The sequence below is a fragment of the Rhinolophus ferrumequinum genome, chromosome X (genome assembly GCF_004115265.2).
Source record: "Rhinolophus ferrumequinum isolate MPI-CBG mRhiFer1 chromosome X, mRhiFer1_v1.p, whole genome shotgun sequence".
NCBI lineage: Eukaryota > Metazoa > Chordata > Mammalia > Chiroptera > Rhinolophidae > Rhinolophus > Rhinolophus ferrumequinum.
Genome location: NC_046284.1, coordinates 47,455,264 through 47,474,229, shown reverse-complemented (window position 1 = coordinate 47,474,229; position 18,966 = coordinate 47,455,264). Strand labels below are relative to the sequence as shown.

Here is an 18,966-nt window from a genome sequence, read left to right as displayed (position 1 = left end):
ATAAGAGCCTTTTTGTCCCACTTTGGGCACCCCGGTCTGGGACCCCCTGTCCTTCGAGAGCTGCAACTCTTTACTTTTAATAAGCTATCCTCTTTTGCAACTCCTTGCCTCTCCTTGGTCCGTGCTTCCATTCTTTGTAAGACAGGATCCCGGTACTCACAGAAATTTCCTTCATCAGCACCTCCATGAAAAGCTCCATTTGAGGGTGTTCTTCACTTGGTTTATATCTCACCCTGTGGGAAAAGCCCATTCCTTGGGCATTTGTTCAAAACAAATCAATGGGGATTAACATTGCAGCTGATTGGAATGACATTATCAGTTGTGGCTAACAAGAGGCTGACAAAAAACTTTGAAAGGAAATATAGGGAATGGGCATCACACTTCCTGATTTCACACATATTACAAAGATGCAGCAATTAAAACAGTATGGTACTGGTTTAAAGTCAGACATATAGACAAGTGGAACAGAATAGAGAACCAGAAATAAGCCACACATATATGGTCAACTGACCTTTGACAAGGGTGCCAGCATGGAGAACTGGATATCCACATGCAAAATAATGAAATTGGACCCTTATCTTACACCACTCACAGAAAATCAATTCAAAATGGATTAAAGACTTAAAATTAAGACCTGAAACTCTAAAAGTCCTAGAGGAAAACGTAGGGGAAAGGCCTCTTGACACTGGTATTGGCAATGATTTCTTGGATATAACCTCAAAAGCATGGAAAACAAAAGCAAAAAGAAGTAAGTAGGACTATATTAAACTAAAAAGCTTCTGCATAGCAAAAGAAACAAACAATAGAGCAATAAGGCAACCTACAGAATGGGACAAAATATCTGCAAACCTTATATCTGATAAGGAGTTAATATCTAAAACATATAGGGAACTCCTACAACTCAATGGCATAAAAACCAAAACCTGATTAAAAAGTGGGCAAAGTATTTGAATACAGTGATACCTTGGTTTTCGAATGTAATCCGTTCCAGAAGACCATTCGAGTTCTGAAATGTATGAAAACAGCCGACAGCTAGGCCTCAGGATCTTGCCCTCAGCGGAAGCCGCATGAAATGTTCGACTTCCGAGGCATGTTCGAAAACCGAAGCATTTACTTCCAGAATTACGGCATTCATAAACTGAAATGTTTGTCAATGGAGACGTTTGAAAACCGAGGTACTACTGTAAATGTTTTTCCACAAAAGATACAGAAATAGCCAACAGGTATATAAAAAGGTGCTTACCCTTACTAATGATCAAGGAATGCAAATCAAAACCACAAGGGGAATAATAAAAAAAAAAGTCTTAGTAAGGATCTGGGAAACCTGGAACTCTTGTACACTTTTGTTAGGGATATAAAATGGTGTGACTGCTTTGAAAAACAGTATGGAGTGGGGTTGAGGAGCTGGGTGAAAAAGGGGAAAGCATTAAGAAGTACCAAGTGGTACGTACAAAATAGTCACGGGGATGTAAAGTACAACATAAAGAATATAGTCAACAATGTTGCAACAACTATGTATAGTGCTTGGTGGGTACTAGACTAATTGTGGGGATCACTGCATAAATTATATAATTGTCTAACCACTATGCTGTACACCTGAAATTAGTATAAAATAATATTGAATGTCAACTGTAACTGAAAAAAATAGATAATTTTCAAAAAGTATGGAGGTTCCACAAAAGATTAAAAATAGAAATGCCATATGATAAAGCAATCCCACTTATAAGCATTTATCCAAAATAATTGAAATCAAGGTCTCCAAGAGATATCTGCACTCACATATTCATTGCAGTACTGTTCATGACAGCCAAGATGTGGAAACAACCAAACATCCATTGACGGATGAATAAAGAAAAGTGGTATATACATACCATGGGATATTATTCAGCCTTAAAAAAGAAGGAAATCCTGCTATATGTGACCTTTGAGGACATTATGCTAGGTGAAATAAGCCAGTCACAAAAGGATAGATACTACATGATACAACTTATATGAGGTACAAAAATAATCAAACACATAGAAGCAGAGAATATAATGATAGTTGCCAGGGGCTGGCGGAAGGGGAAAATGGGGAGTTACTTACTACTCAATGGTTATAAAGTTTCAGTTATGCAAGATGACTAAATTCCAGAGATTTGCCCTACAATATTACACTTATAGTTAACAATACTGTATCGCACACTTAAAAGTTTAAGAGGTAAATCTCATGGTAAGTTCCTACCACAACTTAATGAAAAAGAAAAAAATGCAGAACAAGATGTTCATAGCTGGCTTTGAGAAGTTCACACATATTCCTGGGACTCTAAAAGGTAACGGATAGGTAAAGTGCTGTGTGTATGCCCAGGAAAGTTAGGGCCTCAGAAGTCATTAATCTCTCTCCTCTGGCTGACTGTGAGGGTCTGCGCAAGCAGGAAGTGAAGTCTAATGCAGAGCTGAAAACCGCCAGAGTATTGAGTGACCAAACACACACACACACACACACTCACACACACACACACACACACACACACACACACACACGGCCCCTTGGCAAAGGCTGGGAGACTTTTTTGGTTGAAGGCACTTAAGGAAAACTCCAGTCATTAACAGACCACTATGCTAACTGAACTGAGACTTCAGTGGCTACACATGACAAAGAATTAAACATTTATAGACTCAGTCCAGTAAAGTCACTAAACAAATAAATAGCAACAACAACAAACTCTGGGTGGGGGGGTTGATTGATTTTCAGAGTTGTCACATTGTATTATTTTAAATGTCTAATTTTCAACCAAAAAATTAGAAGACTGTATATTTGTGACCCCTTCCCAAATTCATGTTAAAACCCTACCCCTCGGGCCAGCCTGGTGGCTCAGGTGGCTGGAGCCCCGTGCTCCTAACGCAGAAGTCGCCGGTTGGATTTCCACATGGGCCAGTGAGCTGCGCCCTCTACAGCTAAGATTGTGAACAACAGCTCTCCCTGGAGCTGGGCAGCCGTGGGCAGCCGTGAGCTGCCACGGGCTGCTGAGTGCTGCGGGCTACCGTGTGCCGGGCTACCGTGTGCCGGGCTACCGTGTGCCGAGCTACCGTGTGCTGCCATGAGTGGCTGGTGGCCAGCGTGAATGGCCGGCAGCCTTCATGAGTGGCCGGCAGCCGGCGAAAGCTGCTGTGAGCATCCAACCAACGACCAGTGACTGACTGCCTCAGCCGTGGGGAGGATAGGGCTCATAATACCAGCATGGCCAGGGAGCTGTGTCCTACACAACTAGACTGAGAAACAACGGCTTGAACCAGATTGCCAGGAGAGGCGGAAGGGGGAAATAAATAAATAAATAAATCTGGGGGAGAAAGATGGTGCTTTAAAAACAACAACAACAAAAACGAAAAACAAAAAACAAAACAAAACAAAACAAAAACCCTACCCCTCAATGTGACGGTAATGGGAGGTAGGGACCTGAGAGGTCGTTAGGATGAGATGAGGTCATGAGGGTGGAGCTCTACCTCAGGAATGGGATTAGCATGCTCCGAAGAGTCATCAGGGAGCTTGCTTCCCCTCTCTGCTCTCCGAGATATGAGAATCCAACAAGAAGTCAGCAGTCTGCAACCCAAGAGAGGACTCTCACCAGAACCTGATCGTGCTGGAACCCTGATCTCAGACTTCTAGCCTCTGCCTCCAGAACTGTGAGAAATAAATCTGTTGTTTATAAATCACCCAGTCTACAATACTTTGTTACAGCAGTCTGAGCTAAGATGAAGATACTGCAAAAAAACAAGAACAAAACACATAAAAATCCCACAATATAAATAAGAAAGTATGGCCCATATACAAAATTTGATAGAAACTATCCTGAGGAAGCATATTCGACTTCTCAGACGAAACTTTACAAGAGTTATTGTAAGTTCTTCAAACAATGAAAGGAAATCATGTATAAAGAACTAAAGGATGTTCAAGAATGCCTTACCAAATAAGGAATAAAAATAAAGATAAAAAAACTATAACAAAGAACCAAACAGAAATTCTAGAATTGAAAAATACAATAACTGAAATGAAAAATGCACTAGAGAAACTCAATAGAAGATCTGAGCTGACAGAAGCAAGAATCAGCAAACTTGGAGATATGTTGACTACCTTATCTGAGGAAGATTACTGAATCTGAGAAGACGAAAGAAAAAAGAATGAAGGAAAAAACAACAGAGCTTGAGAGACCTGTGGGAGACCAGTGAGCATACCAACATATGCATAATGGAAATCTCAGATGGAGAGGAAGGGGCAAAAAGAATATTTGAACAATTAATGGCTGAAAGCTTCCCCAAATTGATGAACACTATTAATCTACACATCATAGAAGCTCAACAGACTCCAAGTAAGATAAACTCAAAGAGACCTACTTGGAGTCTGTCCCAAGAGACACTTAGGCATGTAGCCAAACTGTCAAAAGCAAAAGATGAAGAATGAACCTTGGAAGCAGCAAGAGGGAAGAGACTGATCATGGACAAGGGGGTCCTAAGAATAACAGCTGACTTCCCAACAGATACTACAGGGACCAAAAGACAGTGAGATGACATAGTTGATGTGCTGAAAGAGAAAGAATGCCAACCCAAAAAATTCAATGACAGGCAAAAAACTATAAAACTAAAAGAGAAATTAAAACAAGCCAAGATAAACACAATCTGAGAGGATTCATTACGAGAAAACCTGCCCTATGAGAAAAACAATAGGGAGTCTTCAGGCAGAAATAAATGGACACTATACAGTAGCTCAAATACACACCAAGAAAGAGCACTAGTAAAATTGACTACCTAGGTAAATATAAAAGACAGTATATATGTTTTTGTCTTTGTAACTCTTTTTCTTGTCCTATCTGACTTAAAAGACAAAAGATAATTGCATAAAGCCATAATTATAAAATTGCTGATGGGCTTAAAATCTACAAAGATGTGATTTGTATGACAATAAGCGTACAGAGGAGGAAGGTGAGAACAGAATGAAACAGGAACAAAGTTTTTGAATACTTGAAATTAAGTTGGTATTAATGCAAACTAATGTGTTTAAGCTAAGATGTTAATTATAATCCCCAGGGCAACTACTAAGAGAATAACTAAAAAAAAAAAAAAAAAAAATAGTGAAAGAAGAGACAAGTTAATTAAAATGAAAGACTGGAAACACCTATTTAACATGAAGGAATAAATGAATAGAGGAATAAAAAAGATACAGGACATATATAAAACGAATAGCAAATGGCAGATATAAATCCTACTTGAACTAAACACTCTGCTCAATTGGAAGAATGGATTAAAACAAAGAAAACCTGATCTAATTAGTTGCTGTTCACAGTTTAGATTTAAAAAAAGGTTGAAAGTAAAAGGAGGGAAAAAGATATTCAATGCAAAACAGAATCAAGTAGAGCAAGGTATAAGAAAGTTGAATCTTCTCTTTTTTCCTTGGTAAGTCTAGCTAAAGGATGTGAATTTTGTTGATCTTTCCAAAGAACCAACCTTTGGTTTGATTTTCTCTATTTTTCAATTCTCTATTTTATTTATTTTTGACTCTAACCTTTATTAATCTCCTTCCTTCAGCTTGATGTGGGTTTAGTTTGCTATTCTTTTTGTAATTTCTTTTTTTAATTTTAATTTTTTTAAGAGCAGTTAAAGGTTCACAGCAAAACTGAAGGGAAGGTATAGAGACTTCCCAAACACTCCCCTATCCCTACACATCCAGTCTCCCCCATTATCAGTAGCTCCCGTCGAGAGTGGTACATCTGTTACAAATAATAAACTTACATTGACACATCATAATTACCCAGCCTATAATTTACATGACAGTTCTCTCCTAAAATTGTACATTCTATGGGTTTGGACAAATTTTTAGTTTCTTAAGGTAGAAGTTTGGGTTATCAAGTTGAGATCTTTCTTCTTTAATAATATGGGCATTTATACCTTTAAATTTACTAACAATTGTCACCCCAATAAACTTTAATTTTTAAAAAATCCCCTTAAATACTGCTTTTACGGCATTTCATAAGTTACAATATGCCAAGTTTTATTTTTATTCATGTCAAAGTATTTTCTAATGTTCCTTGTGACTTTTTTTGATCCATTGGTTATTCAGTAGAGTGTTGTTTAATTTCCACATATCTGCAAATTTCCTAAATGTCCTATTATTGACTTCCAATTTTATTCCACTGTGAATGGAAGTGGCGAGAGTGGACAACCCTGTCTTATTCCTGACATTGGGGGAAATTTTTCAGTCTTTCACCATTAATTATGATGTGAATTGTTAACACATATATATGGTCAATTGATTTCTGGCAAAAATGCAAAGGCAAGTAAATGGAGAAAGAATACTCTTCAACAATTATTGCTGGAATTGGACATTCAAAGGCAAAAAAGTGAACCTTTAACTTAAACCTCACACCTTATATAAACATAAAGTCAAAATGGATCATAGATCTAAGTGTAAAATATAAAACTATAAAACTGTTAGAAGAAAACAAAGAAAAATATTTTTCATAATCTGGTGTTAGACAAAGTTCTGATACATGAAAAAAACACAACCCATGATCCATGAAAGAAAAAATAGACAAACTGGATTGTATCAAAATTGAAAACATTTGCACTAAGGCAAAAAACTTGTACACTGAAAACTATAAAATGTCATTGAGAAAAATTAGACACAAATAAATGCGAAGACATCCCATGTTCATGGATTGAAGACTTGATATCTATCGTTAAGATGTCAATACTACCCAGAGTGATTTACAGAGTCAATGCAATTCCTTTTAAAATCTCAATGATATTTTTTGCAGAAATAGAAAAATCCATGCTAAAATTCATATGATATCTCCAGGGACTCCAAATTGTGAAAACAATCTTGAAAAAGAAGAAGCAAGTGGAGGTCTTACACTTCCTGATTTGACAACTTACTACAAATCCACAGCAATTAAAACAGTGCAGTACTGGTATAAAGACAGACATATATATCAACGGAACAGAATGGAGAACCTAGAAATAGACTCTCGCATTAATGGTCAAATGATTTTCAGAAAGGGTGCTAAGACCATTCAATGGGAAGGACAGTCTTTTTAACAAGTAGTACTAGAAAAAACTAAGTATTAACATGCAAAAAGTTAAGTTGGATCCTTACCTTATACCATATACAAAAATTAATTCAAAATGGACAAAAGATCTAAATGTAAGAGCTAAAACTCTCAAAAGATAACATAGGTGAAAAGCTTTATGACATTAGATTTGGCAATGATTTATTGTATATGACAGCAAAAGCACAGGTAACAAAAGAAAAAATTGACAAATTGGCTTCATAAAAAAATAAAAACTTTTGTGAATCAAAGGACATTATCAACAGAGTGAGAAGGCAACCCGTCGAATGGGAGAAAATATTTGCAAATCATATATTTGATGAGGGATCAATATCCAGAATATATAAAGAATTCCTACAACTCAACAATAAATAAACAAACAACCCTTTTAAAAAATGGACAAAAGACTTAAATAGACATTTCTCCAAAGATATACAAATGGCCAAAAAGCACATGAAAAGATGCTCAGCATCACTAACCATTAGGGAAATGCAAATCAAAACCACAGTGAGATACCACTTCACACCCGTATGACCATATATATATATATATATATATATATATATATATATATATAGTCATATATATATATATATATATGGTCATATATATATATATATATATAACTAATAAAAGAAAATAAATGTTGCAAGGGTATGGAGAAATTGGAATCAATATATCGTGATGGAATGAGAATTGACTCTGGGTGGTGAATACATAATGTGATATATACATGATGCATTACAGAAGTGTACACCTAAAACCTATGTAACTACTAACAATTGTCACCCCAATAAATTTTAATTAATAAAAAGAAAAAGAAAAAGAAATTGGAATCCTTGTGCATTGCTGTTGGGAATGTAAAATGGTATTAGTTTCTATGGAAACCAGCACGGTGGTTCCTCAAAAGATTAAACAGTATTACCACATGACCCGGCAATTCCACTTCTGGGTATACACTCTAAAGAACTGAAAGCCAGGACTTGAACAGATACTTGTACATCCAGGTTTATAGCAGTGTTATTCACAATAGCCAAAAGGTAGAAGCAACACAAGTGTCCACTGAAAGATGAAAGTTTAAACAAACTGTGGTAGATACATACAAGAGAATATTATTCAGCCTTAAAAAGGAAATTCTGACACATGCTACAACACGGATGACCCTGAAGACATTATGCCAAGCAAAATAAGCCAGACACAAAAGGACAAATACTGTATGATTCCAGTTATACGAGGTACCTAGAAGGGTCATATTCAGAGAGACAGAAAGTAGAATGGTGGTTGCCAGGGCCTGGGGAGAGGGAAGAGTAGGGAGTTAAGTGTTTAATGGGGACAGAGTTTCAGTTTGGGAAGATGAAAAAGTTCTGGAGATGGATGTTGGTGATAGTTGCAGAACAATGTGAATATACTTAATGCCACAGAACTAAATGCTTAAAAAAATGTTTAAAATGGTCAATTTTATGTTAGGTATATTTTACCACAATAAAAAAGACTGCTCTGCAAAAGACAGTGTTAAGAGAATGAGAAAACAAGCTACAGACTGGGATTAAATATTCGCAAATCAGATATGCAACAAAGAATTGCGTTTAGAATATATAAAGAACTCTCAAAAGTCATCAGGAAGAAAATAAACAACCCAATTAAAAAATAGCAAAAGATTTAAACAGACACTTCAGCAAACAGGATATAAGGATGGCAAATAAGCATATGAAAAGATGTTCAACATCATTAGCCACTAAGGAAATGCAAATTAAAACTATAATGAGATACCACATCACAGCTAATAGAATAACTAAAATAAATGCCAACAATACCAAATGCTGACAAAGATGTAGAGCAACTGGAACTCTCATACATTGCTGGTGGGAATGCAAAATGATTCAGCCACTCTGGAAAATGGATTGGCAGTTTCTTATAAAGTGAAACAAACACTTACCATCTGACCCAGTAATCCCACTCCTAGATATTTACCTTAGAGAAATAAAAATTTGATGTTCACACAAAAACCTGTACAAGAATGTTCATATCAGTATTATTTATAATCACCATAACCTGGAAACAGCCCAAATGCACTTCAATGGGTGAATGGATAAACAAACTTTGGAACATCCACACAATGGAACACTACCAAGTAAAATGAATGAATTATTGATACACATGACTTGGATGAATCTCAAAGGCATTACATTGAATGAAAGAAGCCAATCTTAAAAGATTACATTTGTATGACATTCTCTACAAAACAAAACTACACTGATGGGAAACAGATCAGTGATTGCTGGAGATTATGGGTGGAGGTGGGGATGACTATCAATGGACGGTATGAAGAAGTTTTAGGGTGATGGAGCTGTTCTCTATCCCGATTGTGGTGGTGATTACATGAATCTACATGACTTACAATCACAGAATTGTACACCCCCCAAAAAATCAGGCAATTTTATTGTAAGTTCATTTAAAAAATAAAAGAAAATATTAGCTACATATCATCATCATCATCATAAATAGTTACACTTTACTGATTAATAGAAATATCCAGAATTAGTTGTGAAATATGATCTAAAAATTATTAAGGTTGTTTTATGTCTGGTATAATAACTTAAAAGTACAGAGAAAAAAATCAATAGCACTAAATGTAAAAGCTTTACAACTTCTGCTAACTCCTCTCTTTAATAGTCTATATCAGAATAATATGCTCTCTCTGGATCATTTCCTATAAACATTGTCATATACTGGATATGGAATTAAATAAGCACTCAAGTTAGAAGTCTGGGACCCTAGGTCACATTCCTAAATCTAACACTATAAGAAAACTCTCGACTTGCCTTTTGTGCCTAATTTTATCTTCCTCTTCATTGAGGTCATGTACTTGTCTGCACTTGTCTTTTTGTGGTATGCTGTGAAGGTTTAAAGCAAGGAGTTTCAAAGATAGGAAACAGAACAGATTCACACACCACCCGCCCCCACCCCCACCCCAAATACCAAGCACTGCTCTAAGTGACTCACATGGATTACCTCACTTACTCCTCCTAAGGATCCTGCCATACTATTAGTATTCTCATTTTAGAAAGAGACTGAAGCATCAAGGGGTAACTTGCCCCAAATCGGATAGCTAGTAAGTGGGGAACCAGGATTTTCTAGGCAGTCTGCCTCCACAACCTATGTTCTTAATCAGTATGCCGTAATGTCTCTGCACAAAAGGCTATTCCTCTCATCTCAGCATAGGTGATTCCCAAGTCTGTAGATCACATTCTGACCTCTTCCCCCGAGCTTCACTGCTGCATTTCTAACTGCCTCTTCAATATCTGCATTTCATGATCCTGCCATTCTCAGAAATTCAACATGTTTGAACTCAGACTCATCACCTTTCCTCAAAATTTCCCCATAAAAGCGTTCTTCATTTTGCCAAGTGTTAAGTCACACAGCCTTGAAACACCTGGACTGCCTCTGACACACTCCTCTCCACTGACCCTCCTCCTTCAGTCTCAGTCAACAAGTTTTCCCAAATCTTCCTTTGTACTGTCTCATAACCATACCTACTTCCCTTTCCAAATCCACCACCATCATTCTAGTCCAGCTCTTCATGCCTAAATGACCGTAATACCTCCTACATCATTCTCCCTGCTTCCAGTTCTTCCTCTCTCATCCTGTTTCTTGGTCACCATCTTAATCATGTTCAAATATCACTTTCATCATTTTACTCCTGGCTCAAAAACCTTTAACCACAGCCAAAGTAACTAACCAAATAACTAACTGTATAGGTCTATACTACCCACCAAAGGTCAAAATTTTTAGCTACCTCGTCTATCACAACACCCCCAAACGCACCATATTGCTCACACCGTCTGCTGCAACTGAAAAGCCTTTCCGTCTCCTCCCTAAAGAAAAGGCAGTATTAAAAAAGCATTTAAATCTTACCTCCTCTGAGAGGCCTCCTTCAGCCATGGCAAGGCACAGTGGCCTGTCCCTCCTCTGAACTCCTACAGCACTTAATAACTGTACGCAGCATTGTTACTAAATGTCATGTTTCTTTCTCCAACCAGACTGTAATTGGCGCAAAGTCAGGAATCATTTCTTAAACTTCTGTGCACTTTCCAAAGTGTCTAGCAAAACTTATCTGTTAAACTCATTCTTTCTGGTTAAGACACAGACCATTTATCTATGTATTTTGTGCTAATTTATAGTTCAGCCTAAAGACCTTTTATAATCTAGCCTCACCCACCTTTCCAGTGTCATCTCCCGTCATCCCCTGCCATGTCTTATCACCATCACCATAATGAACTTTTCATTGTTCCCTAGACACACCAGGTCCTTTCAAATCCTGTTCCGATTCACCCATTATCTGTAACGCCCTCTCCCCCTTATTTACCTGACAAATGTCCGTTGATCCGTCAAGACTCAGTACACATGTCAACTCCTGACTCTCCAACTAGACTTAGGTGCTCTATGTTCGGTGCTCTCTCAGCATTTTATTTGCATCTCTATAATAATTATTTCCATGATGAACTGCAACTAACTCTCAACATATCTGTCTCTCTCACAGGACTATACATTCCTCAAGAGTAGTGATAGTTCGTCTTTCCTCTACTCCCTTTACTAACTCTTCATATTTAGTGCCCTGATGTTAATCTCTCTCTCAGTGAAAGAACATATCAAAGTCAGTGGCGATCACATACCTTGGTAATAAAGAGCCTTAAGGAAGGAGTGACGATCAGCTCCCTGAAATAAGGAGTTTTCTATTTCCATTTCTCGCCGGGTCAGCTGTTTGCTCTTTGCAAATCTCTGTGGCAGGCAAAGAATGCGCTGACGCTCTGAGATCCTTTCTTCAATATCTTGAAGACGATTCTGTATTGCTTCAGGGGTTGCCCTCAGTTTTGTCCTCTGAAACCAGAGAAATGAGATGGCATATATCATAGGGGACACACCCTGAAAGTGATGGTCTGATGCCTCAAGTAAGAAAGAAGATGATCAGGGCCCAGAAATGAGCATTTATACACGCAAGTGACAGCTTCTCTTTTACCGTGGTCTCTATCCTAGAAACCAAAGATTCAGAAGCAAAGCTCAGTTTTGTGAGAAGTAAAAATTAAAAGGTTCTCTGCCAAATGAAGAGATCTCGCCCTTGACTGTCCAGAAAAAAAAAAAATTGACCCACTCACCTTTTCACCTGAAACATGGCTCTTCCAGATCAAGATTTCTGTTTCATTGAGCCCTAGTTCCCTGAGAGAAGCAGTTTCCTGGTCCTTCTCATGCAGTATCTGGAACTGGGACAAAGTCATAGTCCCAGCTGCTTCCTTCCCAAAGGGCTTGTACATAGTACCAGGAGCAAAGCTCTCTTTCTTAGACACACATCTGCAAAGCGAGAGGAGAGTCAGAACATCTTCAAGTTACCAGAACTCACAGAAATGGGGCTCACCATTAAAAGAGGCACAAGGAAACTCCTCGGCAATTTTTCTCTCATGTCCTATTTCTAGGCTGAAGCACCACTGCAATAATATGGGACTCCACCAACAGTCCCACCACCATCCAGGACTAAGAAATGACTGAATCAAGTCTTTGTTTCTCGAGTACCTACTGTGCATCAGACAGTGTGCTAGGTACTGAGGCTTTAACAGAAAAGATGAAAATGGTTTCTACTTTTGGGGAAAAACAGTGGAAGGAGAGGCAAGTAAACAGGGGTCTGTCACCTGGAGATAAGGGCCTATGATACTCTACCTCTTGGCAAAATCAATACCTACTCCTCAATGGAGACAGCGGTATCAAGTTGATGCTGAAGGAGGCTTTTCAGCTGCCTCTCCCCTTCCGTTTCCAACTCCTCCAAGGCATGCTCATCACTCTTCACACAGCTGTTTACCCTGCAGTAGATATGGAAGGAGAACTGACTCTGGGTGGTGAACACATAATGCAATATATAGATGATGTATTACAGAGTTGCACACCTGAAATCTATATAGTTTTGTTGACCATTGTCACCCCAACAAATTTTAATTAAAAAGAGAATATATACAGAAGTAGAAGAGTCAGTGAAATCTCCAAATATATTCTTTACCTGTATTATCTATCAATAGTACCCGTTTGTTCAAAGACCCTTCTTGAACAATTTGTTGCCCTTTATCATTCAGCAAACATTTATTAAATATCTACTTAAACACAATACACTGTGTAAGGTACTGACTGAGTCAGATATTCAAGACATAGTCCCTATCCTCAAACAGCTTGAAATTTACTTAGGGAGAGGGAATATATATGTGTATATGTGTTATGTGTGTGTGCATCGCAGGGAGGTGGGTGGGAGAGAGAGGGCAAGGGAGGGTAAGGGTGGGCAGGAGAGGAGAGGAGAACAATACAGAGAAGCATAGGAGGTCTGACAATTAAGTTTGCGAACTTTGTTGCAATGACGTTGCTAACTTTTTTGATATCAGAGGGATTATTCACTATGAATTTGTACCAAATGGACAAACAGTTTACCAAGTTTACTATTTAAAAAGGCTGCATGAAAAAGTTAGACGATCTGAACTTTTCAGCAATAATTCATGGCTCTTGCATCACAACAATGTACCAGCTCACACGAATGTCTGTGAGGAAGTTTTCAGCCAGTAAACAGATAACTAACTATACTGGAACACCCTCCCTACTCACCTGATCTGGCCCCCAATAACTATCTGGCCCCAATAACAGATCACCTGATCTGGCCCCAATATTCCAAAGATAAAGGAAATATTGAAAGGAAGACCTTTTGATGACATTCAGGACATCAAGGGTAATATGACGACAGCTCTGATGGCCATTCCAGAAAAAGAGTTCCAAAATTGCTTTGAAGGGTGGACTAGGCGCTGGCGTTGGTACATAGCTTCCCAAGGGGAGTACTTTGAAGGTGACTGTAGTGATATTCAGCAATGAGGTATGTAGCACTTTTTCTAGGATGAGTTCGCGAACTTAATTGTCTGACCTCTTATGCCAAATCAGCAGTTTACAGAAGAGATAATTGGGAGCTAGGTGGTAAATGAAGACTTCGGAAAGGTAATTCTTAAACTGGCATTTGAAGGACTGGGTGTGATGAAGGAAAGAACAGGGAGAGCAAGTATAAGGAGATGTTTTGGGGAATAATGAGAAGTTCAATTTAGCTGGCATTCATGTATGAGAGGACTGGGAAATAATCTTGGAGGGGTAATTAAGACTCAGACTGTGAATGGCCTTAAATATACCAACTAAGGAGCCTAGACCTTAATATATAGGTATTAGAATGTAATTTATTAGGCAGCTAAGTGACACGGTACAAGTGATAGTTTAGGAAAAAGAATGTGGTTATAATATGCCTTGTGAATTAATAGGAAGGAAACCAGAAGAACTAGGTGGAAAACTATTTAAATGTATCAAGCATAAGGAGGTAAGGTAGGGGTAAGGGAGAAGTCAAAGATAACCCCCAAATTCAAGCTATGAAACTGAGAGGACGAGGGTACCAATGAAGGAAAGAGGAAGCTCCAAATGAAATAAATGGTTTGGGAAAGGGAAAGTCAGTATTGTTTTAGTCATGTTGAGTCAACTACCTATTACAACTGAAAACACCAGCATGAAGTACCAGGAATACTTCAAAGACTTATTGAGTCTGAGGTGACAGTATAAGTGATATTGACTAAAAGGAAAGTGAGAGATGTGAGAATTGTTGCATAGATAAGAGTCTCAGGCTGAACATGTAAATCTCAAGTCATCTGTATTGTCAGGGTCTGAAGCTGTGAAACAGGAGATCTCCAAAGGAGAGAGCACAGAACCAAATATGAAAAGGGTCACAACATTTTATAGCCTAGGTAAAAATCTAGGTAATGCTAATAACATGAACTAACTAACTCTAAATAATTGAAAGCTCTTATTAGAGTTTAAAGAAATAGCAAGGCCTTCTAAGTAGGCAACAACAGATTATAAAAGACAAAAACAACAACAAAAAAATGAGCTAACTCCACGAGGAAAATAAATATTAAAATGATTTTTTTTATAAAATAGCCCTTTACTATTGGGGCCTAGGAAAAGTACCCCCGGTAATTACAAGTAAACTTCTCGTGCCCTAGAAAGACTAAGAGGTATTTCAGGAAAATTTTAAGTATCTTTAGGCCTAGGGTTTTAAAACATCCCTTTTAAGTATCTTAGTTTTATTATTTAGAATTCTGAAAGTTCTTGCTAAGTTTAAAGTGGCTTTGAAATGAATAAACCATACCTAAATAAATCAGTACATATGAATCTCAAAAAGAAATGTTGAGTGAAAAAAAGCAAGTCCCAGAAAAATTCATACAATATGTGTCCATTTATATAAAGTTGAAAAATGGATAAAACGAGCAACATTTTGTTTATGGATAAATTCCTAAGTGGTAAAATGATTTTTTTTAAAAAGCAAAGGAATGTTTACCACAAAATTCTGGATAGTGGTCCCCTCAGGGGAAAGGGGGGAGGAGAAGCAATCAAGAAGCACTGGGGACTTCTAAGGTACTGGTAATGTTCCAATTTTAAAGCTTGTAGTGGGTCTATTATCATTCTTTAAACTATATATATATATATATATATAATTTTTCATGTATGAAAGATATCATAAGAAACATTTTTTAAGAGTCATTTTGAGGCAGGGAAAATCAGAAACAGTTTTTAAAAGATGCAGAAACTGACAGTGCAAGAGAGCAGTGTCAGTAAGAATTTTAATAGAGCCCACCCACCGCCCTATTCCAGAGAGATTATTCTACTTGCAGAGTAAATACAAAACTACTTTAATAAGGATCCTTTAAAAACTCTTTGTGTGCTATCAATAATTGGGAAGCTCGCTTTCAACAATGACCCAAATTAAAGCTGCCATTTCCTGCAGAAGCAGTAGGGGGAACTGCTTGCAGCAGTGCCATTCTTTTCCTGTAGTACACCGAATAGGTATTGTACGTACTTGCCTTCTAAATTTGTAGAAACAAAGCATACTTGCTTACTTTAAGATTTGAAAGCGCTACATGCTCTTGGGGACTGAGCAAGTCTCCTTTAATACACAAACACTGCAAATAAAGGCGCTCACCCACAGCCCTTTTCTGAGAACAGGGTGGAGATGAGGGGGACAAGGAGGAGCTGGCCTGGGTTTCTCCGGCGCTGGGCATCTGTCCGCCAAGACCCTTTCACCTGGGTGGGTCTGTCTGAAACATGAAAAAGCCACAGCATCTGTCCAGCTCCCGGGGCCGGCGCCGTGGCCTACATGGCTGGGCTGGAAGGGCATTCCTACGGGAACCCGCAGCGGCGGAGGCCCTTCCCGAACTTCCCCTTGCAGGCCTGTCTAGCCTGTCTCCCCTCCTCCCTCCTCCTTTGTCTTCCCGCTCCCACGAAACCGCAACCCAACAACGTGACATACCCCAAACACAAAGTAATACAAGCCATTTTAAAAGTTAAATGGTAGAACAGAGCTTCCTTCGCCGCCTGTTCTCAGACAAACCCTTACCTCTTCATGTTTCCACAGGCCCCTATCTCTAACTTGGGTAAACAGGCCGTGGACTTCAACTCCCAGAACTCTGCGCGGTAAACTCGAAGGGGATTGTGGTGGAGCGCGCGGCTCTGGGAATTGTAGTAGCGCAGAACTAAAAATACTGAAAGAGAAAGTACGTATTCAGTAACCGGTATGTTGTAAATTGTTCAAGTATTTTTCTCGAGTTTCTTGTAGAGGTTAAAGGCAACACCCAAAATATCCAGCTCATAAACCTAGGAGTCACCTTTGACTTCTTGACTCTCATCCAGTATCACCAAATCCTGGCGCCTCCAATTTCCTTCAGTTGTGTCCCCATCAGCTCTGCTTCTGCTTTCAAAGACTTACTAACCTCCTGTTATTTCAAGTGGAGCCTTTGGTCCATCCTCTGCAGTGTAGCCAGAATGATCAGACACAAGTTTGCTGACTTCACTTATACCAATGGTTCTCCTCTATCTGTAACAGAGGCTTACGCACAAGACATTTATGTCGTTAAGAATCAGAAATCCATACGTATTCAGGCCCGTGAACGTTTTACGGATAATTATGGTGCATCAAGAGAGACGTACAGCATAGCGATTAAGAGCATGGGCTCCTAGTTCCCAGAAATGGAAATACAAATATCCTTAAGTGTATGAAAAGAAAGATGTTTAATCTCATAAGTGAGATGGAAATCTCAAAGTACACTGACTATAAAACACCTGACCTGTACTCCTCAAAATTGTCAAGGTCGTAAAAAACATGAGAAGTCTGAAAATCCGTCACAGCCAAAGGAACCGAAAGAGACATGGTGATGACACAATGAAATGTGGTATCCTGGATGGGATCCTGGAACAGAAAAGGGGCCCTAGGTAAAAGAAAAAAAAAAAAGGATATATGAATAAACTATGCACTTTAGTTAATAATGAGGTTGATTAGCTGTGACAAAATACCAGAGATAGGTTAAGATGTTAACACTAAGGGAACTGAGTGGAGGCATATGGAATTCCATTCTATGCAACTTTTCTGTAAATCTAAAACTGTTCTTTAAAGAAAAAGTTTAATTTAAAAAGTACACTAAAGTAACATTTTTCACCTACCAGATTGGTAAAGATCCACAAATTTGACAACACACTTGTTTTGTTAAGATTGTGGGGAAATAGGCCCTCTCAATACAATGCTGGTAGGAACATACATTGGTACTTCTATGGAAGGTAACCTGAGGATACATTTGAAATCATAAATGCACATTCCCTTTAGCACAGCAATTCAATGTGTATGAATGGTATCCTCAATACTATGCATCCTCAAGTATGTACATGTGTATGTGTATCCTCTGCAGCATTGTTTATAATAACAAAATACTGCAAATAACTTAAATATCCATGAATGTGATACATCCATTCAATGGAAAACTATGCAGCAGTCCCAGAGATGACAAAGTTCTCAATGGAGTGCTACTGAACAATTTCTAAAATGTATTTAGTTCGATAGCAAGGTACAAAATGATGTATATAGTATGCTTCCGTTTGAGTAAAAGAAGGAGAAATATGTTTGCTTATATATGCATAAAATGCCTCTGGTGGTAAGTGAATGACTCCAGGTAGGGAAAATGGATGGTGAGGAACAAGGGTGGGAAAAACTCTTCATTGTGTATCTTTTTGCATTCTTTGAATTTCGAATTATGTGATTATATAACCTAGTCAATCATTTTTTTTAAATGAAAGGGAAACCTTTTTATATCACAAAAAGCCAAAGAATAAAAAGATCATGTGTTTGGGGGGGATCACAATGTTTGGATTTCTCAGTTCCCGGTTATTGACAATATAGCATAATAGGTAATCTGGACTTGAACTTTTGCTTTGGTAAGTTACAAGATTATGTGAAAGTCAGTAAGCTTCTTTAACTGGTCTAGGCCAGTTTCCTCATATGTAAAATGAGAATAATACCTCAGAATAGGGTCACTGTAAAATACTATACAAAAGTACAGTTTTAAAGTCACTTGATAGGGTGGTCATCTATGAGCAAATATTCCAAGGTTATCCAGTAGGCTCAGACTTATTCAAACTGGCCATATTGCCATGCACAAGTTAAAGGATAAAAACAAAGAGTAGCTACTGGAAGACTTTGCACTTCTTATCCTAAGAACTTCCAACAGATTGAAAATCTCATGCAAAGTATCAGTGTGGGTCATATCACAGCCTGCACCAGATAAGTCCTATACAGTAGTGGGGCTGAATTATGCCACTCAACCAAAATCTCCAATTGAAACAGTCATCAATAAGGAAATGGAAAAAAATACGCCAAAATTGCTAGTGTGTTTGTCCCCTGGGAAGGTGGCAAAGACTGAAACAAAACTACACCATCCATCACACCAGACTTGTATACAACTTCTAATGAAACATACAGCCTATTGGTACTGAAGTGGTACACACTATATTG

General features: G+C 38.1%; 1 protein-coding gene across 4 annotated transcripts in view; it reads right to left on the bottom strand.

Annotated features, from left to right (window-relative positions):
- The window catches only part of RBM41 (RNA binding motif protein 41), a 68,534-nt gene extending 51,928 nt beyond the window's left edge, over nucleotides 1-16,606 (bottom strand). The window contains exons 1-5 of one of the 4 annotated variants that reach the window (XM_033117440.1): nucleotides 16,525-16,606; nucleotides 12,809-12,925; nucleotides 12,230-12,422; nucleotides 11,750-11,954; nucleotides 9,899-9,970 (exon numbers count right to left, since the gene is read on the bottom strand). In XM_033117440.1, the coding sequence (XP_032973331.1) occupies nucleotides 9,899-9,970; nucleotides 11,750-11,954; nucleotides 12,230-12,422; nucleotides 12,809-12,925; nucleotides 16,525-16,532 (595 nt within the window). In that variant the 5' untranslated portion in view covers nucleotides 16,533-16,606. Of the gene's footprint in view, nucleotides 1-9,898; nucleotides 9,971-11,749; nucleotides 11,955-12,229; nucleotides 12,423-12,808; nucleotides 12,926-16,110; nucleotides 16,286-16,524 lie in introns of those variants that run through there. The other 3 variants (XM_033117424.1, XM_033117449.1, XM_033117432.1) reach the window with 3 other exon arrangements.
- Nucleotides 16,607-18,966: the final 2,360 nt, after the last annotated feature.